This window comes from Zeus faber (genome assembly GCF_960531495.2).
Source record: "Zeus faber genome assembly, chromosome: 17".
Taxonomy (NCBI): Eukaryota; Metazoa; Chordata; class Actinopteri; order Zeiformes; family Zeidae; genus Zeus; species Zeus faber.
Genome location: NC_137204.1, coordinates 5,270,776 through 5,298,744, shown reverse-complemented (window position 1 = coordinate 5,298,744; position 27,969 = coordinate 5,270,776). Strand labels below are relative to the sequence as shown.

The 27,969-nt window shown below is 42.2% G+C and overlaps 1 protein-coding gene across 3 annotated transcripts; it reads right to left on the bottom strand.

The window, feature by feature from the left end:
- Positions 1-41: 41 nt before the first annotated feature.
- tbc1d13 (TBC1 domain family, member 13) lies at positions 42-27,769 on the bottom strand. 3 transcript variants are annotated; one of them, XM_080017295.1, is made up of 12 exons: positions 27,667-27,769; positions 24,011-24,084; positions 23,856-23,896; positions 23,621-23,682; positions 22,985-23,084; positions 21,161-21,243; positions 20,875-21,034; positions 12,482-12,692; positions 10,464-10,627; positions 9,942-10,102; positions 9,799-9,856; positions 42-1,130 (listed from the first exon to the last, which is right to left on the bottom strand). In XM_080017295.1, the coding sequence occupies exons 1-12, from the start codon at positions 27,687-27,689 to the stop codon at positions 1,065-1,067; spliced, it is 1,203 nt and encodes a 400-aa protein (XP_079873421.1). In that variant the 5' UTR covers positions 27,690-27,769; the 3' UTR covers positions 42-1,064. The 3 variants fall into 3 exon arrangements, with proteins under 3 accessions (XP_079873421.1, XP_079873422.1, XP_079873423.1); XM_080017296.1 differs by having other exon boundaries at positions 42-1,018; positions 9,809-9,856; XM_080017297.1 differs by lacking the exon at positions 27,667-27,769 and adding an exon at positions 25,086-25,651 and having other exon boundaries at positions 23,805-23,896.
- Between the last annotated feature and the right edge of the window lie 200 nt (positions 27,770-27,969).

The window sequence follows — 27,969 nt, the reverse complement described above, 5'->3', positions numbered from 1 at the left end:
TCACCATTTACATCAATTTGAAAAATTGAATGATTGAAGATTTATTTTAATTTGTATTTAATGAATACATGTTTATAACGATAGAATACATTTTATGTGGGGCACAGCAGTAGTTAGGAATCAAAGTACCTGAAATTATAATCCTTTTTTTTTGGGGGGGGGGGGGGTACCACACTCATTGGTTTAGAAAGAACTCTCCATTTCTGAGATCTGAGATCTCAAGGATGGCAAGCAAGGTGTAGTGTTAGTTTTTTCGCAAGTAATAAACACTGTGACTAGACAAACAATGACCTATACCAACTACCAGGCTGATTTTGACACAGATATTGATCAATAACTCACAGTAACGAATAGAATGAATTGACCAGACACATCTTTTTAAGTTTCCAAGGCGCTTCTGAGACGTTGTTACTGATAAAATGGTGGCTAAGAATGTACCATTTAATTTACAGTCAATAGGTCATATTTCACATTAATAAAACCATTGCCAACACTTATATCTTAAGACAGTTATTATCCCCCCCCAAAATGTATTTTCTGTTACACATCATTAAACAGATAAGGCATAAACATTCCTGACATAGAAAAGTTTTACATTTTTATATAAAAAAAAAAAAAAACTAAACATGCTATACTGTTCAATCCAAAAGAGGTTTATTCAATCTTACAAAATAATTTGTAGCAGAAGGCTTTGTGTTTATTTCTTGGCTCCATTTTTGAAGATATAAATTTGGATAATTTGATGGAAGTAATAAGTGTGAGAGGGAGGTCCATGAACCTTTAAGCACTTTAACATAATGCACCATGAACGAACAAGACTCCGCAACTTCTCCCGCCAATAAAGCAAAATTTCCCCAAGCATGCAGATTACCAATGGCAATAGTAATCTCCACTGACCAAACATCATACTCAGGTTAAAAATGAAGTTTTTGGGATTTGCCAGGTCTGTCCAATGTCTTCATTTATAAGTCCTTCTATAATACACATTTGAAATGCTTTTCAAATGCTGAGCTCCCACCTACCAAGTCCGAGAGTGGCACAGGGGAAAGAAATTAGTTAACATGTTACGAGTTATTCTGCAGCTCTTTGGCCTTGGTCAAGATGGTGTGTACATCTGAGATAGGGTAATCCTGAAAGAAAAGACATCAATACTTGATCAAACTTAATGAAATAACTGTGGAAGTAAACCATAGAATATCGAGTAGCTCACACTCACACACCATAAAATTTGAATATCATGAAAAAGTTCAATTTTTTTTGTCTCATTTCAGAAAGTGAAACCCTTGAAATTTTGATGATTGTGGCTATAGATAATTAAAACCCAAAATTCAGTGTCTCAGAAAATTAGAATATTGTGAAAAAGTACAATATTGGAAAGTCATGGTGTCACACACTAATCAGCTAATTAACTCAAAACACCTGCAAAGGTTTCCTGAGCCTTTAAATGGTCTCTCAGTCTGGGTCAGTAGGCTACACAATCATGGGGAAGACTGCTGACTTGACAGATGTCCAGAAGACAGTCATTGACACTCTCCACAAGGAGGGTAAGCCACCAAAGGTCATTGCTAAAGAAGCTGGTTGTTCACAGAGTGCTGTATCCAAGCGTATTCATAGAAAGTTCAGTGGAAGGAAAAGGTGTGGTAAGAAATGTGCACCAGCAAAAGGGATAACCGCAGCCTTGAGAGGATTGTCAACAAAATCCATTCAAGAATTTGGGGGAGCTTCACAAGGAGTGGACTGAGGCTTGAGTCAGCGCATCAAGAGCTACTACTCACAGACGAATCCTAGGCATGGGCTACAAATGCCGCATTCCTCGTGTCAAGCCACTCCTGAACCAGAGACAACGTCAGAAGCGTCTTACCTGGGCTGTGGAGAAAAAGAACTGGACTGTTGCTCAGTGGTCCAAAGTGCTCTTTTCAGATGAAAGTACATTTTGCATGTCATTTGGAAATCAAGGTCCCAGAGTCTGGAGGAAAAGTGGAGAGGCACAGAATCCACATTGCTTGAAGTCCAGTGTGAAGTTTCCACAGTCAGTGATGATTTGTGCTGCCATGTCATCTGCTGGTGTTGGTCCACTGTGTTTTCTGAAGTCCACAGTCAACACAGCCACCTACCAGGAAATTTTAGAGCACTTTATGCTTCCTTCTGCTGACAAGCTTTATGGAGATTCTGATTTCATTTTCCAGCAGGACTTGGCACCTGCCCACACTGCCAAAGGTACCAAAAGCTGGTTCAATGACCATGGTGTTACTGTGCTTGATTGGCCAGCAAACTTTCCTGATCTGAACGCCATAGAGAATCTATGGGGTATTGTCAAGAGGAAGATGAGAGACACCAGACCCAACAATGCAGATGACCTGAAGGCTGCTATCAAAGCAACCTGGGCTTCCATTACACCTGAGCAGTGCCACAGGCTGATCGTCTCCATGCCACGCCGCATTGATGCAGTAATTCATGCAAAAGGAGGCTCAACCAAGTATTGAGTGCATAGAAATGAACATACTTTTCAGAAGCCTGACATTTCTGTTTAAAATATCCTTTTTTTATTGATCTTATGAAATATTCAAATTTTCTGAGACACTGAATTTTGGGTTTCATTATCTTTAGCCACAATCATCAAAATTTCAAGAAATAAAGGCTTGAAATATTTCACTCCATGTGTAATGAATCTATATAATATGGGTTTCACTTTCTGAAATGAGTGACAAAAAATTTAACTTTTTCATGATATTCAAATTTTATGAGATGTACGTGTGTCTGTGTGTATATATATATACATATATATACACACACACACACACACACACACACACACACGTCTGTATATATACATATATTTGTATATACATACATACATACATACATATACACACAGTGCATCCGGAATGTATTCACACCCATTCACTTTCCCCACATTTTGTTATGTAACAGCCTTATTCCAAAATGGATTAAATTCATTTTTCCCTCATCAATCTACACACAATACCCCATAATGACAAAGCGGAAAAGGTTTTTTAGAAATTTTTGCAAATGTAACATCGGGGTGCCCCGCGCTGGGCACTTGCTGCTACGTGTATGGTCACTTGGCACAGCCTGGTCGGCTGCAGTGGGGCGGGCCCCTCCCCCCTTGTGCGGGGTGTGGGTGGGCGTGGGGGTCTTGCCGGTCCACCCATGGGGCGGGCGGCTCTGGCGGGGTGTCGGGTCACCGTGGGGCCCGCGGTCCGTGCCTTGCACCCGTGGCCCGGGTTCTGTGCCAGCGGCTGCGCCTTGCGCCTGCGCCCGGGGGTTGGTTGTATGTGTGCGCCCCTGGGGCACAGGGCCTCCTCGTGCTCCCTGGGACTTGGTCATGCTCCTCGGGCTGGGTGCGGGAGTTGCTCCACGGCCCTCTGGCTTCTCTGGGGGCACGGGGGTCTTCCGTGGCGGCAGGGCGGGGTACCCAGGGATCTCCTGCAGCCAGGGGTTGTCCGCGGGGCTGTGGAGTTCGGGGGGCTTCGGGGCCCCTTGCGCTGCCTGGAGGCGATGCAAAGTAATACCGACCTTCTACACCAGTACCAATGGGGTTAGGTCATGTACACTCACCGGTGGACATCTTACCCACACCCCCACGCATGCACACATGCACCCCTGCTTGGAGTGCACCCCAGCAACTGGGGGTGCTCTCCTCTTCTTTCCTCCCTTATTTACTGCCATAACCTTGACAGGAAGAGGCCACGATACCAGTTGTAGTTCCAGTTTTCCTGGACCTAATTCAGTTTTTCAATACATGTCCAATGTTCATGTTTTTGTGTAAATGTTGTTTGTTTCTATGTGTATTTGTCTCGTCGTGGTGATTCTCCCCTCTTGGAGTAGTGATCAGTTGTTTATAGATCCAAACATGATGAATAGTTCTCCAAAGAGGGGGGTTGGTGGTGGCTCTCCATAACCAAAAACTGTGCTCTTGTCATTCTACAGGGCATCCACAGGACAGAGTTATTGCAGCAGTTCTTGATGATTTAAGAATTAATAAAGAGTTGCATTGCAGGTTGAAAACTTGAACTCCTCTTGCAGACTAACTCTGTCCTGGATGCAAATGGCATACAAATACTCTGTGTTGTATGCCCAGCATGCTGACAGCACAAGTTAAGGAGAGAGAAAAAAAAAAAGAAATTAAAAAAACGGAGGATCTCTCCGTTCTTCACTCTGTTCATCTTTCCCTCGATCCTGACTAGTCTCCCAGTTCCTGCTGCTGAAAAACATCCCCACAGCATAATGCTGCCACCCCCATGTTTCACCGTACGGATGGTATTAGCCAGGTGATGAGAGGTGCCTGGTTTCCTCCAGACATGACGCTTGGCATTCAGGCCAAAGAGTTCAATCTTGGTTTCATCAGACCAGAGACCAGACATCTTGTTTCTCATGGTCAGAGTTCTTTAACTCCAAGCGGGCCGTCATGTGCCTTTTACTGAGTAGAGGCTTCCATCTGGCAACTCTACCATAACGGCCTGATTGGTGGATTGCTGCAGAGATGGTTGTCCTTCTGGAAGGTTCTCCCATCTCCACAGAGGAACGCTGGAGCTCTGTCAGAGTGACCATCAGGTTCTTGGTCACCTCCCTGACCAAGGCCCTTCTCCCCCGATTGCTCAGTTTGGCTGGGCAGCCAGCTCTAGGTAGAGCACTTGTAGTTCCAAACTTCTTCCATTTACCAATGATGGAGACCACTGTGCTCTTCGGGACCTTCATGCTGCAGAATTTTTTTTGTACCCTTCCCCAGATCTGTGCCTCGATACAATCCTGTGTCGGAGGTCTACAGACAATTCCTTTGACTTCATGGCTTGGTTTCTGCTCTGACATGCACGGTCAACAGTGGGACCTTAGAGCGGTGTGTGGCTTTCCAAATCATGTCCAATCAATTGAATTTACTACAGGTGGACTCCAGTTAAGTTGTAGAAACATCTCAAGGATGACCAGTGGAAACAGGATGCTCCTGAGCTCAATTTTGAGTGTCATAGCAAAGGGTGTGAATATGTACATGTAATATTTCAGTTTTTTATTTTTAATACATTTCCAAAAATGTCTAAAAAGCCTTTTTCGCTTTGTCATTATGGGATATTGTGTGTAGATTGATGAGAGAAAAAAAGGAATTTAATCCATTTTGAAATAAGGCTGTAACATAACAAAATGTGGGGAAAGGGAAGGGGTTTGAATACTTTCCGAATGCACCGTATATACCCACACATATATATACCCACACAAATACACACACACATATATATCCACACACACACACACACAGAGACAGAGACAGAGACACACACACACAAATATATACACACAGAGTGGAGGAAATAATTATTTGATGCCTCACTGATTTTGTAAGTTTGCCCACTGACAAAGAAATGAATGGTCTATAATTGTAGTGGTAATTTTTGGTATGTTTATTATAACAGCTAGAGACAGAATATCAAAAAGAAAATCCAGAAAATCACATTAAATAAAATATATAAATTATTTTTCATTGAGTTAAATAAGTATTTGATTCCCTATCAAAACATGACTTAGTACTTGGTGGAGAAACCCTTGTTACCGAGGTCAGATGTTTCTTGTAATTGATTACCAGATTTGCACATATCTCAGGAGGAATTTTGGACCACTCCTCTTTGCAGATCCTCTCCAAATCTTTAAGGTTTCGAGACTGTCGCTTGGCAACTCGAAGCTTCAGCTCCCTCCACAGATTTTCTATAGGATTAAGGTCCGGAGACTGGCTAGGCCACTCCATGACCTTAATGTGCTTCTTCTTGAGCCACTCCTTTGTTGCCTTGGCTGTATGTTTTGGGTCATTGTCATGCTGGAAGGCCCATCCACGACCCATTTTTGGTGTCCTGGCTGAGAGGAGGTTGTCACCCAGGATTTGACAGTACATGGCCCCATCCATCTTTCCCTCGATGCGGTGAAGTCGACCTGTCCCCTTAGCAGAGAAACACCCCCAAAGCATAATGCTCCCACCACCATGCTTGAGGTTCGGGATGGTGTTCTTGGGGTCATAGTCAGAATTCCTCTTCCTCCAAACACGGGAGTCGCATTGATACTGAAGAGCTCGATTTTGGTCTCATCTGACCACATCACCTTCTCCCAAGCATTCTCTGAATAATTCAGGTGTTCATCGGCAAACTTCAGACAGGCCTGTACATGTCCCTTCTTGAGCAGGGGGACCTTACGGGCGCTGCAGGATTTTAATCCATTACGGCGTAGTGTGTTACCAATGGTTTACTTGGTGACTGTGGTCCCAGCTGCCTTGAGATCATTAACAAGCTCCCCCCTGTGTGGTTCTGGGCTGATCCCTCACCTTTCTCATGATCATTGATACCCCACGAGGTGAGATCTTGCGTGGAGCCCCAGGCCCAGGGAGATTGACGGTCATTTTGTGTTTCTTCCATTTTTGAATAGTCACGCGAACAGTTGTCTCCTTCTCACCCAGCTTCTTGCCAATGGTCTTGTAAGCCCATTCCGGCCTTGTTCAGGTCTACAATCTTGTCCCTGATGTCCTTAGACAGCTCTTTGGTCTTGCCCATGATGGAGAGGTTGGATTCTGATTGATTGATTGATTCTGTGGACAGGTGTCTTTTATACAGGTAACAAGTTGAGAAGCGTCTTTTATACAGGTTAAGATTAGGAGTACTTTCTTAGAGCGAGAGGACTAATCTGTGGGAGCCAGAATTCTTTGTTTGGTAGGGGATCAAATACATATTTCACTCAATGAAATGCTAAATAATCTTTTTTTAAATGTGATTTTCTGTATTTTGTTTTTGATATTCTGTCTCTCATGGTTATAATAAATCTACCAAAAATTACCACTAAAATTATAGACCATTAATTTCTTTGTCAGTGGGCGAACTTACAAAATCAGTGAGGGATCAAATAATTATTTCCTCCACTGTACATACACATATGTATATACACATATGTATATACACTCACAGGCCACTTTATTAGGTACACCTGTTCAATTGCTTGTTAACACAAATAGCTAATCAGCCCATCACATGGCAGCAACTCATTGCATTTAGGCATGTAGACATGGTGAGGATGACTTGCTGAAGTTCAAACCGAGCATCAGAATGGGGGAAAAAAGGGGATTTAAGTGACTTTGAACGTGGCATGGTTGTTGGTGCCAGACGGGCTTGGTCTGAGTATTTCAGAAACTGCTGACCTACTGGGATTTTCATGACAACGATCTCTAGGGTTTACAGAGAATGGTCCAAAAAAGAGAAAATATCCAGTGAGCGGCAGTTTTGTGGACAAAAATGCCTTGTTGATGTCAGAGGAGAATGGGCAGACTGGTTCAATAGAAAGGCAACAGTAACTCAAATAACCACTCGTTACAACCAAGGTATGCAGAATACCATCTCTGAATGCACAACACGTCAAACACGTCATGTCAGCTAAGAACAGGAAACTGAGGCTACAATTCGCACAGGCTCACCAAAAATGGACAACAGAAGATTGGGAAAACGTTGCCTGATGAGTCTCGATTTCAGCTGCGACATGTAGATGGTAGGGTCAGAATTAGGTGTAAACATGAAAGCATGGATCCATCCTGCCTTGAATCAACCGTTCAGGCTGATGGTGGTGGTGTAATGATGTGGGGGACATTTTCTTGGCACACTTTGGGCCCCTTAGTACCAAATGAGAATCATTTAAACGCCACAGCATACCTGAGTATTGTTGCTGACCATGTTGATCCTTTTATGACCACAGTGTACCCGTCTTCTGATGGCTACTTCCAGCAGGATAATGTACCATGTCACAAAGCCGAAATCATCTCAAACTGGTTTCTTGAACATGACAATGAGTTCGATGTACTCCAATGACCAGTTGCTGCAGATTTGTCGGCAGCACATCCATGATGCGAATCTCCCATTCCACCACATCCCAAAGGTGCTCTATTGGTTGAGATCTGGCATCTCCATGCTTTCATGTTGTTTACACCAAATTTTGACCCTACCATGAATGTCGCAGCTGAAATCAAGACTCATCAGACCAGGCAACGTATTTCAAATCTTCTATTGCCCATTTTTGGTGAGCCTGTGTAGCCCATCCTCTTCAAGGTTCGATGTGTGGTGCATTCAGAGATGGTATTCTGCATAACTTGGTTGTAACGAGTGGTTATTTGAGCTACTGTTGCCTTTCTCATCATCTCAAACCAGTCTGTCCATTCTCTTCTGACATCAACAAGGCATTTTTGTCCACAAAACTGCCGCTCACTGGATATTTTCTCTTTTGCGGATGATTCTCTGTAAACCCCAGAGATAGTTGTGTGTGAAAATCCCAGTAGGTCAGCCGTTTATATTACGTAATATAGAATACTCAGACCAGCTCGTCTGGCACCAACAACCATGCCACGTTCAAAGTCACTTAAAATCCCTTTCGCCATGCTGATGTTCGGTTTGAACTTCAGCAAGTCATCCTCACCATGTCAACATGCCTAAATGCAATGAGTTGCTGCCATGTGATTGGCTGATTAGCTATTTGTGTTAACAAGCAATTGAACAGGTGTACCTATTAAAGTGGCAGTGAGTGCGCACGCACGCACACTTTTTTTTGCTGGTGAAAGTTACAAGAGTGCATATGGTGTGTGATATGAAATATCAACACAACAGTCATTGTTTAGTTATCATCATTGACGGTCTTCCATCCTATGTTCAAGGGCTTCTAGAGAAACGAAACTTTGCAGTCGCTCCACTCGTCACCTCAGCTTTGCGCCCCACGCACGAGCGGGAGGGACCATTAAAACATATGGGGGATTTCATTTGTGTGTCTGATTATTATTAATTATTTCGAGGGCTGTACCTGACTCAGAATTTTGTCAGTCGAAACGGATTCAGCTGTTCAATGCGAATATTTGACCACTATATGGAAGCTGCACGGCTCTCACTAATCGGGGCGCACAGAGAGCTGTGTTTGTGTACGGGTGGACGTGGACGATTCACACCTATAAAAAAATATTTGACATATATAAAAAAATATTTAAAAAAGCTGCCTCCTCCCGTCAGTATACAACAATTGCACAGTTTACTGACTGTTTTCACCAAAGTAAGAAAAGATTTATACCATAACGGTCATCTAATATGGGAGCAGACTCCGTACAGAACTTCTCCATAAAGGAGGCCAATGTGTGAATGACTACCTACTACCTTTGCTGAATATTTTTTATCCAGCAATGTTATGGATTCTATGTGGGAAAGGGGCTTAAAAGTCTATATCCATGTACTGTAAGTCACCTTTCAGGCCTAATAAATAAGATGAGTACAACCCTGTGCTTTGTTTCACTTATGAGTCCTGAAACGTATATTTAATGGATATTTTATCAAACAAAGTTAAAAGTATGTCAAGATGGTAGACATTTTACTTGCCGTCCATCACACATAGGTCCTGCTGATATTCCAATCTCTGAATGGGTGGCTTGACGGCATTAAGTAAGATTAAAGGGGACCTATTATGAAAAACTCCCTTCTTCAGTGCTTGTGCACATACATTTGGATCTCTGATGGGCCTATTAACACACAGAGTGTGGAATAAGACAACCCAGTTTTTGGTTAGGGTTAGAGGCATGTTAGAATGGCTCAAATGCATAATCTGAGTGGTATTTTCAGCAAATACCTTAAAAACATGTTTTGGGGAGCTCAGATACCTATATTAAGTTGTTGAAAAGGAGCATAATACAGTAGGTCCCCTTTAAGAAACACTCCCTGTGTACTTGTAAGTGGTACTGAATGAAATAATCATATCATAGAAAAGAATGAATTAGAATGAATTCCTTACCTGTAATAACCTCATATTGATTGTGAAGTCTCCTGCTAACAAGTGATCACGAATTAGTCTGCAAACAGAAGGGGTTGAGAAAATCACTGAAATTACTAATTTCTGAATTGTACAAGTCAAGAATGACAACTGCCGAACCTCACATGAGCATGGCACAGCACACAAGGATGAGGAAGTGAAAGCGGTCCTGATCTGAGAACAAAGAGTCCCAAATACGTATAACCTCTGGTAGGAGGAACTCCTGAGACAGCAACAGGGTCAACCAACGAAATGTAAAATACTGCGGTTTGATGTTCTGCTCTTGCTGTTGGATAAAAAAAAGCAAAGAAAAATGTAGGTTACCTTATACTTGTTTTTACAAATGATGCTTAATGGAACTTAACAGACCTTCTCTATATTCCGGATATTTTTTTCTTTTCAGTGAGCTGTAAAAAATCTCTTTCTCAATGTGTGTTACAGCATTGAAGGTGGCCCATAGCAATATAGGCCAAAACGAAACATTTGGAAGGTCTCAGACACAAAACACTTGACTACAATCAGGGCACTTGCCTTATGATCAGTTCTATAAGACTAACACTGAGCAGGTCTGACTCTAGCTGTGGCTGTGATAAAGAGTGAAAAAGAACTCATTGCTCAAGATTCAAACTTTAAGAGACTTTTCTTACCAATTTGAGATACAGTTCCTTATCTTTGTCCTTTAACATGGAGTAAACACTCTCCATCTTGTAGGTGATGCCACACTGTGAGTCATCTAAGCTCTTGATAAAATTGTCTCTGTTCTCCGACATCAAGTTGGTGAAACAGAAGAATGTATCTGCCTCTGCATGCTCTGAAAGAGGGAAAGTATACAAGCACAGTTACGAAATCCCCCTGATTGGCTCAATGTGTAATCTTGAATCCTGAATACTTTGTGCAGAGCTTGCAGCTGATCTACCTACTCCTGCATCCTGTCTACTAGAACTATGTTGACAGAGAGCGTATCCTTTATTTATTTATTTATTTTAAACAGTAGACACCTTTTTGATCTATATGACCTTAGATTGTGATCACAACATCCCTTTGCTTACTGCTACATCTGTTACCTAAGCTCTTGATAAAATTTGAAATAGTCTGTATTAGAAGAAGATACACTTCAATCTCTGTGGGGAAATTAGTCCTTTGCATTAAAAACCCAGCAATTCACGCCGAATATATTTAACCCGGAAAGTTTGGGCAGATAAACAACGGAGAGGGCGAAAAGTGAGGGTTTTTATGTTGAGTTTGATGAGAGAGCTAAATATAGTGGCGCAAAGAACAACTTAAACATAATAAATGGCAGCGTCTTCCTCCATTGCACGTCCTGTTTTTTTGGCACAAATGCAAAGAGTCAAAGTTCAAAAGTGAATTCCTTACACTAGGTAGCTTCCTGTCTATGTAGCTTCCAGTAAAACTCTGTTTTTTTAGTAATCACATTATTCCGAACACATGGAAACACCTTAATCGCATTACAGGTACTCCTCAGTTTACGACCTACCTGTTTAATGACAGGTATAATTACGACCAGCTCTCTGACCAGTCTATTGTGCGCTGTGTACAATACCATGGTGTATGCGGCGTCTCAGCATCAAGCATCTTATCGCCCATCACCATTCTCAGTGCCATTCCCCGCAGTCAGCGTTCACAATCGCCACGTCCCCTTACCGTGAAATAACACGGGTCCTCGCTTATCGACCAATTTGCTGAATGACCTGGTGCTCGGAACGGCACTCGTCGTTAAGTGAAGAGAACCTGTATTACATTAACCTGACTATTGAGCCTCATCTTGGTATTTTAAATGCAATGAATGCAACCTCAAATAGTGCTTTGAATGTTAACATGTAAAGCCATTTGAGAATGTAACTGCAATGGATTATCCATTATCATATGATTTTTCCCCCGGGAATTAATCTTAACTTTATATATTTTTTAAATGCCTGTAGAATCTTAATTATATTTTTTAATACATTGTAGAACTATATTTTGTTAGGTGTTTTATTTATATAAGAGTATGAGTAAGAGTGTCCTCTGTATTTTTTGTCTGTCTATATAACATGTCTTTGCTGTTAGCAAGAAATGACAAAGGTTGTTGCTACTCTCATTGCTGAAAACATTAGGGGATGGTAGCTCAGGCGGTAGAGCTGGTGGTCTAGTGATCTAAAGGTTGCTGGTTCGATCCCAGGCTCCTCCTGCTAGCATACTGTAGTGTCCTTGAGCAAGACACTTAACCCCTAATTGCTCCTGATGGCTGCGTCTGTCGGTGATTGAACAATTGTAAGTCGTTTGGATAAAAGCGTCTGCTAAATGTAATGTAATGAGGATAGGAAGTGAATCTAGACTTCCTGCACTTTGAAACACAAAGCAGATAGCTGAGACAGAAATGTATGACCATTGAGAGGAAGACATGATTGCGGAGCGAGAGAATTGTATAGTAGAAAACGCAATGACCACACTTTGGCCTAACATGCTGCTGGTGGTAATATGTTATTGGCCAAGTGGAAAATATAGTAGTGTTAAACTAGTAGTAGTTTAAACTAATTAAATAAATAAGAATAATAATTTTGACTTGTTTTGAATTATCTGGTTTCTGCCTGAAGTATAGCCATCACATGCTTAAAATATTGACTTTAAGCCCTGCACATGACATCATAAAATCAATGGTACCAACCCTTCCATTGTTCATTTGGGTCTGTGGCAAAAGTATAATAAATTGGTCCAACAATCTCATTCATGCCCTGAACGTAGGCAATTCCAGGGTTGAGTTTAGCATAGATGAAGAGGATACGCTCAACAACCTCCCAGTGCGCTTCACTCCCATTGGGCAGCACCTCATACTCATTTGATGGGTACAGGTTCAAAGCCTTTCCAGGGGAGCTGACCTAAGAAATTAGAAAGCGTGTGAAAGATAGAAAGAAAAGATAGTAATATGATAACAACCACATTTACACAGCCTTTTGTTGTTACATTGTGAATACATGATCAATGTTATCTAACAGATCAACCACAAACAAGGGTTTTATGGAGAAAAGAGCATGCAAAATCTTAGAGCACAGTCAGAGTACTGTACTCTGATGTAGTACTGAGTACTGGGATAGTTTGTAGAGTCTCAGCACTAGCAGTGTTTTGTAATCACCCACTCCAGGAACCTTTGGTGGCAGCCATATGGAAGTTATCCCTAATCTCCCATGTGGTTAAGGAGAACAATTCAATGTTATGACTTCAGATATACAGCTTTAAGAAGTGTCATTATGAAATGTTTTGAATGCCTGGTATATTCACAGATTAAACAGTGTACACGTTAGGGGATTATTGGAGCTGATAATGTTAACCTGCCACTGCTCTAGCTACAAGACACGAGATACAGTACATGCGGCAAGGAGTACAGGTACTCCTCACTTAATGACCTACTTGTTTAACAACTGTTCCGACTTACGACCAGCTGGTATTGTACACTACGTACAATACCGCAGTATGTGCGGCGTCAAGCATCTCGTCGCGCATCCCCCTTTATATACTATATACACTATACACATCTCATCGCATCACTGTTCTCAGTCTCATTCCCGCAGTCTGTCAGTATTCACTACACTAGCATTCGCAATTGCCACGCCCCCTTACCATGAAATAACACGGGTCCTCGCTTATCGACCAATTCACTAAACCACCTAGTCCTAGGAACAGAACTTTATCGTTAAGTGAGAAGTACCTGTACTGACTATTACGTAATATAGAAGCAGATCCACTGCCATAGTGGTCTCATTAGCAATAATTGATCTCTTTTCACAGTTCTTTTGCTTTACTCTATGACATACCAAAGGCATGCAGGTATACATGAGAAAATTGCTTTAAATGTTATCACTTTTCAGGAAAAGTTAAGCATTGTTTCAATGATCTGTAAGGGTGCCAACAAATTTGTCCACATCTGTATGTATGTCTGACTCTGCAATGTTCTCTGTTTATCTTTGTCTAGTTATTTGTTTGTGTAGATATGTATCCCTACAAACTTCCTGCAATACTAGGACAATAAAAAGTAATGTAAAGGATAAAAACTCAGACCTATCTATGGGAAAACATGGGCACAGTAGTGTATGTAATTGCCTTGGATCCACTGTACTGCTGCATGGGAAAACTACAAATCCACATCCATCACCAACCTCAATGACATCCATACCAGCCATAGGGATGCAACAGATCACAAACCTCACGGTTCGGATCGTATCATGGTTTTGAGTCACGGATAAGATCAGTAAAACCAAACAAACAAAAAAAATATATATACAGTGGGGTAAATAATTATTTGATCCCTCACTGATTTTGTAAGTTTGCCCACTGACAAAGAAATTAACTGTCTATAATTGTAGTGGTAATTTTTGGTAGATTCATTATAACAGTGAGAGACAGAATTTCAAAAAGAAAATCCAGAAAAATCACATTAAAAAAAATTATGAAATTATTTTACATTTCATTGAGTGAAATAAGTATTTGATCCCCTATCAAAACATGACTTAGTACTTGGTGGAGAAACCCTTGTTGGCAAGTACAGAGGTCAGACGTTTCTTGTAGTTGATTACCAGGTTTGCACACATCTCAGGAGGAATTTTGAACCACTCTTTGCAGATCCTCTCCAAATCTTTAAGGTTTCGAGGCCGTCGCTTGGCAACTCGAAGCTTCAGCTCCCTCAGCAGATTTCCTGTAGGATTAAGGTCCGGAGACTGGCCAGGCCACTCCATGACCTTAATGTGCTTCTTCTTGAGCCACTCCTTTGTTGCCTTGGCAACAGACCTGTTGGCTCTGTAGATGAACTGCAGGGGGTCCAGGAGAGGTGGATTTCAGATGGGAAAGCACAAGGCGTTCAAAAGACTTCATCACCTAAGAGGTCAGGGCGACGGGTCTGTAATCATTAAGCCCTTTGGTCCTTGGCTTCTTTGGGACTGGGATGATGGTGGTGGATTTAAAGCAGGCTGGTACAGGGCATGTCTCCAGTGAGGTGTTGAAAATCTGTTCTCAGCTGTTGGCCCTCCGCAATACAGCGGCGCTGCCCCAGGAGAGATCCGATGTCCCCTGCGAGCTGAGGAGGAAGAGAAGACGGGGGAGCCGGGCTGGGGCTCTGTGTCATGCCCGAAGGAGACGCAACAGGCCCGTTCTCCCGTCTGTGTTTTAATCATGCCTCTCCGTCCTCCACTCTTTCCACCCCCCCCCCCCCCCCCGGGAAGATCAGATCACAACCTGGCTCATCTCCTGCCTGTGTACAAACCCTGTGCTCAGGCAACCAGTTGTGACCCACACAGGTGGGTGAAAAGGTGGACTAAAGAGACTGAAGAGGCCCTGCAGGACTGCTTTCACTCTACTGTGTGGGAAGAACTCTGTGCTTCTCATGGGGAGGACATCAAAAGGTCTCACTGACTGTATGACGGATTACATTAACATCTGCGTGGAAAACACTGTACCCACCAGGACTGTACAGTGTTTTCCCAACAGCAATCCCTGGATTACTCCGGATATAAAAGGCTCTCCTCAAGGAGAAGAAAAGGGCCTTCAAATCAGGAGACAAAGAGGAGCTGAGAGAGGGGAAGGACAGCTACAGAGAAAGATGGAGGACCGGTTGCAGCAAAAGAAAACAGTCTGGAGGGGCCTCAAAACCATCTCGGGCCACAATGAACCAGACTCCCAGGCTGTGGGGGATCAGAGTTGGGTGAATGATCTGAACTTGTTTTTCAATAGATTTGATCAGTCATCTACCCCTCCCCCAGCCTATTCACCAGGTGAGGAAAGAGCTTAGGAAGATTAAGGAGAGAAGGTGCAGGTCCAGACGGCATCAGCACCAGGCTCCTGAAGACATGTGCGGACCAACTCTGTGGCATAATGGAGCACATGTTCAACATAAGCCTGAAGCTGGGGAGAGTTCCACAGCTGTGGAAGACATCCTGTGTGGTGGCGATGCAGAAAATCCCGCACCCCAAGGACCTCAGCAGCTACAGGCTGGTGGCACTGACGTCTCACCTCAAGACCCCGGAGAGGCTGATCCCTGTGCATCTCCGCCCCCTGGTGAGATCATCAATGGATCCGCTCCAATTTGCCTATCAGCCTGGCATCGGGGTGGACGACGCCGTCATCTTCCAGCTACATCGAGCTCTCTCTCACCTGGAGAAGCCTGGGAGCACTGTGAGGATCACATTCTTTGATTTCTCAAGTGCTTTCTCAAGCAGTCTACATAAAGGGCCAAAGCCGACTCTATTTCCTATGGAGGCTGAGGTCCTTTAACATCTGCCGGACGATGCTGAGGATGTTCTATGAGTCTGTTGTGGCCAGTACGATCTTCTTCGCTGTCACATGCTGGGGCAGTGGGCTGAGGGTCGCAGACAACAACAGACTAAACAAACTAATCAGGAGGGCCGGTGATGTCGTAGGAGAGGAGCTGGACACCCTGACGACTGTGGCAGAGAGGAGGATGCTGTCCAGGCTTAAGTCCATCTTGGACAATGTCTCACACCTCTCTATGACACACTGGCCCAGCAGAGGAGCACCTTCAGCAGAAGACTCCTCTTACCCAGATGCACCACAGAGCGCCACAGGAAATCATTCCTGCCTGTGGTCATCAATCTCTACAACGCCTCCCTCAGAGAGTCAAGACACCCCCTCTCTGTAATCTGACCTCAAAACACTGATATCCACTTCTGCACTTTCTTCTTCTTGCACATTTTACACTTTACCATATATATATATATATATATATATATATATATATATATATATATATATATATATATATATATATATATGTTTCTTTATAATTATTATATGATGTATGTTAATATGTTGTATGTAAATAGGTTGTATGTAGATTTGGAGTCGTAACGAAAGTAATTTCCTCCTGGGATTATTAAAGTATTTCTGATTTAGACACAATTCAGCCTGTGCTTCTGAGGGACAAGCTGCAGCACACAGGAGTGGACCATCACCTGTCTTCTTGGATCCTGGACTACCTCACGGACCGGACACAGTACGTGAGGTTTCAGAACTGCGAGTCTGACATGGTCATCTGCTGCACAGGGGCCCCACAAGGAACGGTCTTGGCACCTTTCCTCTTCATCCTCTACACTGCAGACTTCATGTACATCTCAACCAGCTGTCACCTGCAGAAGTTCTGACAACTCTACAATCGTTGGCCTCGTCGCAGATGAGGACGACAGGGAATACAGAGAACTCACAATGGACTTTGTGGACTGGTGCCAGCGGAACCGCCTCCAGATCAATGCGGGGGAAACCAAAGAGCTGATGGTGGATTTCAACAGGCGCAGACACTCCCCCCCAACACTGGTGAACATCCAGGGAATGGATATTGACATAGTGGAATCTTACAAGTACCTGGGTGTTCACCTGAACAATAAACTTGAGTGGACTAATCACATACATGCACTTTATAAGAAGGGTCAGAGCAGACTCCATCTGCTCAGAAGACCTGGGTCCTTTAGAGTGCAGGGGTCTCTCCTGAGGACCTTCTTTGACACCATGGTGGCATCAGCTATCTTTTATGGAGTGGTTTGCTGTGGCAACAGCCTCACCACAGCTGACAGGAAGAGACTTGATAAACTGATCAAGAAGGCCTAGGGCTCCCCTGGACCCAGTGCAGGTGGTGGGAGAAAGGAGGATGAGGACTAAGCTGTCATCCATGACGGAGAAGGAATCCCACCCCATGCATGAGACTCTGATGGCACTGGAGAGCTCCTTCACCCAAAGTGTGGGAAGGAGCGCTGTCGCAGGTCCTTCCTGCGGCTGTCAGACTGTATAACCAACAGCGCAGTCCGTCCACACACACATTATTTTTTTCCTATATATTTTATATTGTTTATAGTGCTTACCTTGAAATGTTCTCCCTGCTGTCCCCTTTTTGCTGCTGTAACAATGTAAATTTCCCCGGTGTGGGACTAATAAAGGTTTCTTATCTTATCTTAAAATGTCTGTGAACACAGGAGACAGCTGATCAGCACAGTGCTTCAGGGTGGATGGAGAGACAGAGTCTGGCCCAGCTGCTTTGAGGGGGTTCTGCCTCTTGAAAAGCCTCTTTGACGTCCCTCTCCAGGATCAAAAGAGTCGTCACCATGGTGGGGGAGGAGTTGAGTAGTTGTGAAGAGGTCCAGAGAGTCTTCTGCTGTGGTGGGGGAGGTGGAGCTGGAAGGCTGGGGCTGGTGGAAGGTGTCACGGTGGATGGTGTCAGGACTGTCCCCTTGTCTTTCAAAGTGACAGTAGAAGTTGTTCAGGTCATTGGCCAGGCGTGAGTTGTTCATGGAGTGAAGTGTTTTTGGTTCAAGGTTCGTGATTTGTCTGAACCCTTTCCAGACAGAGGCAGAGTCATTTGCTGAAAACTGGCGTTGGAGTCTCTTTGAGTGCAGTCGTTTAACAACTCGCACCTCTTTGCTAAACCTGTACTTACCATTTAATAAACTGTCTATATTTGGGGAGTTCATGGCTGAGGTTTCCTTTGTTAAAGTCGCCAAGGCCAATAACTTGGGAGTCCTGGTTTGTCCGTTCCACACACCGTATCTGGTCGGTGAGCATGTGTTGTGCTTCACATTGGCTTGCGGTGGTATGTAAACACCGACCAGTATGAATGAAACAAACTCACAGGGAGAATAGAAGGGTTTGCGGTTAATGAAGAAAGATTCCAGATCAGAAGAACAGTGCTGTAGGATCACTGTCATGTATTTATACCAGCTACTGTTAGTGTAAAAACACAAAACTCCACCTTTCTGAGTTCTGTGTCCCGATCCGCTCTGAAGAGTTGGAAGCCTGCCAGCTGCAGCACAGAGTCCGGTATCGTTCTGCTCAGCCACATCTCCGTGAAGCACAAAACGTCTCCGTGAAGCACAAAACAGAAGATGAAGAAAAGACTCCCCCAACAGTAGTTGAAGTTCGTCCAGTTTGTTTCCCAGTGAACACATGTTAGAGAAATATTCCAGGTAACGATGTGCAATGTCCGCGTCGGCGGAGGCACACCAGTGCGTCTCCCTCTCCTCTGGCGTTTCACTGCGTGCAAAAAGGTGAGCGCACCTTTGACCAGAATGTGCAGTAACTCTACTGATGTGGCGATGAAAGTGCGAGATAAATCCACAGATGTTGTAGCCCTGATGTTCATGAGTTCTTCTCTGGTGGACGAGCTCCCGGAATTGTCACAAAAACTAAATCAACAAACAAAATAAGACATATTGTAACAACGTGCACCGACACACTGAGGTGACTGTAGGAGGCGCCATCTTGGTTATCCCGATCTGTGACAGAGCTGTGCGATTTCTGATACCTTTCCCGGATGACGTATCTCTATGAGAATGGCTTTTCAGCGCTTGACGTACATGACGGAGATTTTTAATTCTTTTTTTTTTTTTTTTTTTTTTTTTTAATCCACCAGGAAAAATCCAAGCATCGAAACAGTTTAAGTGCAGTTTACCGCGTTTCGAAACTGGAGAGGGGGGAACTAGGGAGAGAGGGGGCAGAGGCTCTTGCTCTTTTCGCTCAGAGCTGTCGAGTAACCACTTGTGATTGGATCTCACTTCCCCGCTCTATATGCAAATATTGTGATTATAGTAATATACACTCACTGGCCACTTTATTTGTACACCTTGCTAGTACCCAGTTGGACCCCCGTTTGCCTTCAGAACTGCCTTAATTCATCGTGGCATAGATTCAACAAGGTATTGGAAACATTCCTCAGAGATTTTGGTCCATATTGACATGATAGCATCACTCAGTTTCTGCAGATTTGTCCGCTACACATCCATGATGCGAATCTGCCGTTCCACCACATCCCAAAAGTGCTCTATTGGATTGAGATCTGATGACTTGACATTGTCATGTTCAAGAAACCAGTTTGAGATTATTTCAGCTTTGTGACATGGTGCATTTTTCTGCTGGAAGTAGCCATCAGAAAATGGGTACACTGTGGTCATAAAAGGATGGACATGGTCAGCCACAATACTGAGGTATGCTGTGCCGTTTAAACCATGCTCAATTGGTACTAAGGGGCCCAAAGTGTGCCAAGAAAATATCCCCCACACCATTACATCACCACCAGCCTGAACCGTTGATACAAGGCAGGATGGATCCACGCTTTCATGTCGTTTATGCCAAATTCTGAACCTACGATCTGAATGTCGCAGCTGAAATCGAGATTCAGACCAGACAACGTTTTTCCAATCTTCTATTGTCATTTTTGGTGAGCCTGTGCAAATTGTAGCCTCAGTTTCCTGTTCTTAGCTGACAGGAATGGCACCCGGCTTGTCCGTAAATATTATTCTTCTTTGTTGTCTTATGCCATGTCTCAAATTGCCTTGAGCTGGAATGAGCTAGAAACATGAAACTTGGCCCAATAACTGGAAATGATGTGCAAATGTCTCCCAAGAAACATGAGCCAATCGGCCAGATGGTGGCACTGTTATTAAGCCCCAAAAGTGCAATTTTGAAAAAGGCACATAAGACTAGCTCAATGTGCGCTAAACAAAGCCCCGTGGACCAACAAATTCTGCCATGATGGATTATTGCTAATTTGCATAACGTGAAAAACAATAATGTGAATATAGACTTTTTGTGGAGTTTGACTATATTTGACTGCACCCTGATAGAATCGCCAACTGGAATTTTGCACATCACTCAAGCCTAGTGGAGACTTATCAACATGTTAATTAATAATTGAACGCATGTCTGCGCATAATGCATGAATTTTACTTACAAAAGAAAACTAATTTGATATAGTGTTATTTGTTACAGATACAAAGTGTTACAAGAGATACAAAGTTTCGTACCTTAATAGCACCTGGCAAAAAGGTAATCGGGAGGCTTTTTTTGCAAAACCATTTTGAAAAACTGATTGTTACACAAAAATATTTAATGTTGATAATCTACAGTGTCTGTAATTAAATTTTTAATTAATTGCTTACTGTAGCTACATTTGTAATTAAAAGATTATTCCAAAGTTTAAAGGTCTATTTAAACAGCTAGCTTCATTCGATTTTCCGATGGTAATGTTGGAAGGAATAGTGATTTCAAGAGCATAGCCAATTTGATACTTACATTGGTCACTCCACTACGGTTACGGTTAACAGTCTGTGCTTTAAGTGTGGTTTGTTCCACGCGCCGTCTTAGGGTCTCATAATCATTCTGCGAATCCAAGATCAGTTGGCAAGGGTAGTCTGTAGGACGCTGAAAGAAATCCATATCCGGATACAACCGCCTGGAAACATTGAAACAAGAAAAAATCAATCAAGTTCAGTCAGGTTTGCTTATTAATGGCTATTCTGTTTATTGATGAAAAATATTGAGAAATGTTTATCGTTATACAAACATGCATATAGCCCACCTGACATCCTTATCAATTTGAAGCAGGACTTCATTATCTTTGAAGTAATTATTCCATCTGCTGTCTGGATTTGGATTTAGAGGCTGGGGAAAAACAAAGTTAGTTAGATATTATTTTACCAATGACCTAACCAAAACCAAACAATAAAAATAAAATAAAAAACATTAAGGATTTATAAACAATACACAACCAAAATCCTAACCAAACTAAAAATCCCACGTACATAAAAAGCAGATATGCTTTTATAAAAACATGCTGTATAAAAAAAAATTGGTTTCAGACCAAAAACCATGGTATAGTACAAATGATTCTGAAACTAACTGATATATAGAAACTCCTAGCAGCAATTGTCAATGGATAAACAGCCAGATTTTCTACATAGACTAAGTAGAAAAGTATTCAGACATTCTGTGTTTAAGGAAAGTTTACAGACTTGACAGTAGGCCATATGTTTTGCCCACTTTCCGAACGCTGAATGCTCACATAATAAACTAGGATTTTTTGAAATGTATTTATCTGCTTGGGCACATGAATATAGATTGGCTATCTGATAACTGCTCTATGACAACAAAAAATACTTCTCTCAAGTAATTTGGTCAATTATGCTGGAGCTAATTCTCCACATTCATCGACCACATTTATACCAATACGCCTGATTTATGCTCTCGACCTGTCTCTGTCCTAGTCGGTTCCTGTGGTCATAAAGTAATAAAGACTAAAGTGCCCAGGCTAGTGCCAAAATTGTCCTTGCTAGATCCTACGGGGGGTTTAATCGGGGAATCATTTCTTGAGGGGATTTCTAAAATTGAGTCCCCTGATGTTTGTGTTGAAGATGACTCAGAGCATGCTTTGAATATATTTATGAAATATTTTATTGAAATCATAAACAGACATGTCCCATTGAAGATAATCATTGCTAAATCTAGATGTGCTCTGTGGGTAGATGATACACCGAAGAGAACTTGTGGTTCAGATATGAGGCCAAGAAGGTAGTTGTTCTTTCTGGTTCACTAATGAACAGAAAGTCATACTGTGTCTTAAGCAGTATTTCAGAAATAATCTTGCTTATTTATCTGGTAGTTTATTGGTACTTGTTCACAGTCTAACACTCAGACTTCCGACATTTCACTATGATAAAAAAAATATACAGCTTAGAAATTTATTGTAATATCACTTGTGTGGCACTTGTATGGGGCAGATGACTGCACCTTGACTAAAATCAAATTTCTTGGAGAGAACAGTCATTAATAAGGCTGTCAGGTTCTTGTAGATAATTGGGGCTGTGATCAGTGTGGCTGTACGCCACTGTCGATTCGTCAGTTCACACCCTCTTCATTCTGTCTACGACGCACTACCGAAAGCGGCCCTCTGCTGACTTTCTATCACTTAAACTACAAATTGTGGAATGTATCAAGCTTTAATGGGTTAAAGTGAATCTTTGCTTTCGTTTTCAACCCTTTGCTTTTCATTCGCATTTCAAGTCTTAACCCTAACCCTAACGTAGTTAGATTAGCATTCATTGTTTATATGTGGAGATTCATACAAAGCTTGACGGACACACGAGACTACTTTAGCTGTCCGGCCAGGTGACTGAAATAACGCAAATTTGAGCTTCCTTGGCCAGGTGCCTGACTAAAATAATGCAAGCACAACTGAAACATAACAGGGAATCCAGAACAACCTTCAGGTATGAAGCAAAACCTGAAATCTATTCCTGGGCTTGATATTTGCTTTCCTGCTAGAATATATATATTTTTTTGACATAAGTGAGGTTTAATTTGTTGTGGTGAAAAAAAATATCTCTCTCTCTCTCTCTCTACTCACATGGTCCTCCATAGTCACATCTTCTCTGGAAAGGCCAAGGTTTGCTTTGGCAATGCCAGGCTGAATAATCATCTCTTTTAGAAACTGTGCGTACACCTCTCTGTGATTTTGCATGAAAAGAAACAAAAACAGAAAAGTAAAAGGAGAGGTTTCTCTTGACTTTTCAGATATCATTAGAAAAGGGGAATTTCCAGATATGCAATGGGTTCTTCTATAGGCAAAATCCTGTTCCATGATATGACACATCATTGGCAAATCACAAAAATACCTCAATGTGACGACACTAGCAACCAACGTACTTCAAATACACTTTAAATACATGGTTTCATTATAGAAATATAAACTAGTACCGCCACAAAAACAGCTACCTCTACACACATACAGTTGGCGAGGGCAGTTGGCCCCCTCTGCTTATAATTATAAAATAGGATGATTTGACCAAGCTTATATGATCGCATGTCCTACTATGGACTATACAGTGGACAGTCCCTTTAATTGCTCAACAGCGGCAGTTATTTTTCTATTGGTCGACTAATATACCAAGAGAGACAACATATATTGAAATGAATGCACAATCAAATCTCAGTGGAATATAAACATTTACATGGTGTACCAACATTGTCAGATTTAAGTTACCTCTGTTTTTTGAGGAAAGAGTCCCATATTGTCTGATCGAGAGGAAGATAGTTAAGAAGAATCTAGAAGAGAAAATCCACAATAAATAATGAGCTCTAACAGTCACATTCTATGTGTTCTACACTGTACAAGGTTGACCATTTGTATGGCGAAAAGGCTGGACGGCTGCGAGAATGAAACCTACCTACAGACTACGTGACACATCTAAAGTAAATTAAGAGACAGTGATGTGTACCTTCCAGCAAAGTGCTCTAAGGCCTCCCTCAAATGGGATTCCTGAAGGGGGGAAAAGAATAAGAGAAAAATATGGAAAGCTAGTTTTATTAGAATACAATCCACATGCAACTTTAAAGACTGCAATCTCAAGGATAAAAAGTTACCAGTACATACCACTGAAGCACAGTTCCCGAAGTGCTTTCAAATCTGTGTGTTCTTCACTCAAGGCATCTTTGAATTCCTGTATTCTGAAAAAGAAATAAGTTAGAATTTACTGCGTTACTCTGTCAAAATCAGCAACACCATGCGACTTAAAATGAGCTTGAGTTCCCAGTCAAGGCCCTTGGCACACCAGGAACTGGCTTGTCAGTTCCCAAAAGTTCAAGCTGTACAAGTACTCGGCTCATGACTCACTGGAAAACACTGTACTTTCTGTAACTCAGTTAATTACAGGGGAATATGAAACGACAAGAAATCGCTCACCGAGAACACATTTTTGAAGACAATTCACTTCTATCATTCCCAATCTTAACCCAAAGGTATGATTTCAGTTTTCTGCATTACCCTCAACTGCAGCGGTCTGAGTAAAACAAAGTAAAACATCCTCAAACCACCTCAGATGATTGAATATCTTACAGATATAGGCAATTTTAAAAAGCCCTTTTCCAGAACATATACACAACACAACTCTTATTAAAAACAGATGACACTTTGTCTTTACCAACCATAGAATGGGAAAGAGACTTGGCTGTTTCCACCGATATCAGCTTCTGGAGGCTTATTTGAATCAACACATTTTCTATGAACGGCAATTCCTAAAGATTGAATAAGATTTTGCACAAAGCACATATCACCCAACACAAAATGTTCATAATGGGATTCCTGGACAAAGACGTTTGCTCTCATTGTACCCTCAATACCACAGCTGACTCCTTTCATGTCATCTGGCTCTGCCCATCTATCCAAAGATTCTAGACCAACATCACCCAGAAGCTATCCTCCCTTTTGGGTCACGGCATTCCAGTTTCCCCGTCTATACTGTCTGCTCAGTTGACCCACCACCCAAACACCAGCAACTCATTTTGATCACCTTAACAATCCCCAAGAAAACAATATTACTCAATTGGAAAAATAGAAACAATCACACCACATCCCAATGGTTACATTTATTAATAGAATACATCTCAATGGAAAGACTATTGCCAATATCCAAAAACAAAGTTGATTCATTTAATAAAATATGGCCTACTTTTATCAACGACATAACTCCATCCATCAAAACTTGAGTCAGGTGGATGCTTTGCAACTGTGGTGACGTCCTTGGCGCTGGGTGCCACAGGGGGCTGGCTTCCGTGTGTCCGTCTGTGGCGTGGTTTCGGTTTGGGGTTCAGGTCAGGGACAGGGGGCTTGGATCGCAGGGTCGGGAGGGGGCCCCATGGCCAGCACGCTGCTGGGATCGCCCACCCTGTGGGCCGGGTGGAGGGTGTGTCCTGCATGGGGGGTTGGCGGCCTATCACACCAGGACTGGTGGGATGTTTCACCGGGTCATAGGCACCAGACGGACACTCGCTAAGTGGGTGAGTGCTCAGTGCTTATGGCCGGGTGGGACATCTCACCGGTTGCGGTGGGGGGTCTTGTGGCCGGGGTGCATTGTGCTCTGAGCATTCTTGCAATCATGGGGTGTCTATACGGGCTACGAGGCCTTTTCTGCTGCTTGGAGGCACTCTGATATAATTCTTACCTCATACACCATAACTAATTGGGACCAATCCCCTGCACTCACCAGTGGACATATCACACGCACAGTCACTGAGAAAGTGTCCCCTTTAAACGCGGTGCTTTCTTTGTTTTGTTCAATAAGGACATCTAAATACATATAAACTAAAAACACAATATTTGTTTTTGTTTTATTTTGCGAAACGGGGCATGGAAATGCGCAGCGCTGCCAAGCGGAGATCGCGGGCGCCCCGATCATTCCCTCTTGAAGTCTCCATTACACATGGAGAGGGAGCGATTGGTGGCGCAAATTGCAGGGGCTCAATGTAGCTAAGAAAAAGTCGACAGAAATACAACTCAAGTAAACAACAGATACTCCCAAAATATACTTAAGTAGAGTAACAAATATTTTTACACCAATGCACAGGTGGACTCACACACGCACACCCTACCAGCCTTTCCTTTAAAAACACCCGCGAACACCCTCCTGATTGCATCATTCTCTAATCTTGCTGTAAATATCACTGGAAGAGGCCACGGACCATAAATGGTGTTTTAATTTAAGATCGTAAGATTGTAATAAGATCGTTCTCCAAAGAGGGGGATTGGTGGCGGTCGTGTATAACAGAATTGCTGTGCTCTTGTACCCCCGCAGGTGGTCCGAAGGACAGAGTTATTGAGCGGTTCTTGATCAATAAAGAGTGGCTTTGCAGGTTGAGAATTTGAACTTGCAGATTAACTCTGTCTTGGATGCAATGGCATATAAATACACTGTATTGTACGCCAATCCTGCTGACAAGTTCAAGTTCAACACAGCACAGGTTTAAAAAATAAAATAACAAAAAAATAAGTGAAAAAAAAAAATACACACAAAAAAAAAAAAAAAAAACACTCATTACTGACCAGGATAAAATAAACACAATCTCAAAATCAATGTCTGGAAAATCTGTAATATATTTCTACTATAATAGTTACTGAAAATTACAGTATCCATAATGGTATTGGCTATCGTACTCTAGAGTGAATAATCAATACCCCCCCCCCCCCCCCCAATAAAAAACAAATAAATCTGCGGGTCAACCTTGAATACTTTTCTTTAGCTAAGGAACCAGGGAGATATTTCATGCGATTTCCTCAAACGTGAGAGGGGGAGGAAAGGAAAAACAAAAAACCTTGTATCAATCTCCAGCACAGTTGCATGTTTTACGTGACCAGGCCCAGGTCTTTTTTTTTTTTTTTTTTACTAGGGCCCTTGTTTGCACGTATCGACACACATTTTCTATGAGGTAACGGAGATAGACACATTTATAGGTTTACCTTTGTGTATACACAGACACAAAATAAGCGTTTTTGGCGTGATCTTACCAAGACACAGTATTTGAAGTTACATGGCTTGAATTCGTCTAAACATGCACTATTTGAGAGGCTAGCGTGATTAGCGACAATACACAAAATCCCCACAAATTATGTATATGAAACCTCTTGAATGAAACCGAATGACATTCGATGACTGCTCTTAACCTCAATCGTGTTTTTCGCTGATTGTTCAGGCGGTGGGAGATAAGATGACCATTGTATGGCGTCTTCCTATATTGGCCGGATATATACAAATGTCAGCTGACTAAACGACGCTACCGCGATAGTAAAACTCGCGTTTCTACACTAGCCATGGACACAATTATCCTGAAAAACAATGTCATCGTTTAGGCTACTCTGGGCTCGCAAGTCATAGTTTGAGAATGAGTATTAGCTGATTTGTTAACTTTTACGGCTAAGGCTAGTTATGTTATTATTAGTTAAGATGCTTACATGTCTATACTGTCTGTACTGTGCGAACTGTTTAAACGTTTCGTTTTGACCAGTCAAAACACGCGTTATTTTTTTTAAAGGAACATATGTATGGATCCATGAAATACACTCTCCTTAATGCATTCAGATAAATATGGGCGCGCTATAGCTGTTGGTTTTGCCAGTACTACTGCTAATGTTAGCAAACGCTAAACCCGTGTAGTTACGCATACTAGGGTGCTGGACGACATTATGTAGCATCCCCTTCGAACTCTTAAACGTATCGTTTGTCCATTAGGAAGTCCTTTTTTTTTTTATTGTCTCACCTGTTCCTGTACGAAGTACTCATGTCTACGCCGTGTCAGCTGTGGTATTTCCTTTAATCTATTTTCGTTGTAAGAGATGAATGATTTACGGAAGTAAGCGCCCTGTGACCACTTCCGTCGTCGCGAAACAAGGACTTCCTTTTCTCCCTCCGTTTCCACAGCCAATACTATACGCTACACCGTCGTTAAAAAAATTAAATACAATTTAAATATACATATATATATATAAAGGTTATTATATACGCAAATAAATTGAGTCAAATAAATAAAATAAATAATAAAATAAATTTTCAATAACTTTCT

What these genes read in the sequence shown, in the direction of transcription:
- tbc1d13 (XM_080017295.1), bottom strand. Translation starts at nt 27,689, where the DNA reads ATGAGTACTTCGTACAGGAACAG. An exon ending in TCTTTCCTCAAAAAACAGAG is followed by an intron (nt 23,085 to 23,620) that starts GTAACTTAAATC and finishes GCAAAATCACAG; the next exon opens with AGAGGTGTACGCACAGTTTC. An exon ending in CCCAAATGAACAATGGAAGG is followed by an intron (nt 10,628 to 12,481) that starts GTTGGTACCATT and finishes TCCCTCTTTCAG; the next exon opens with AGCATGCAGAGGCAGATACA.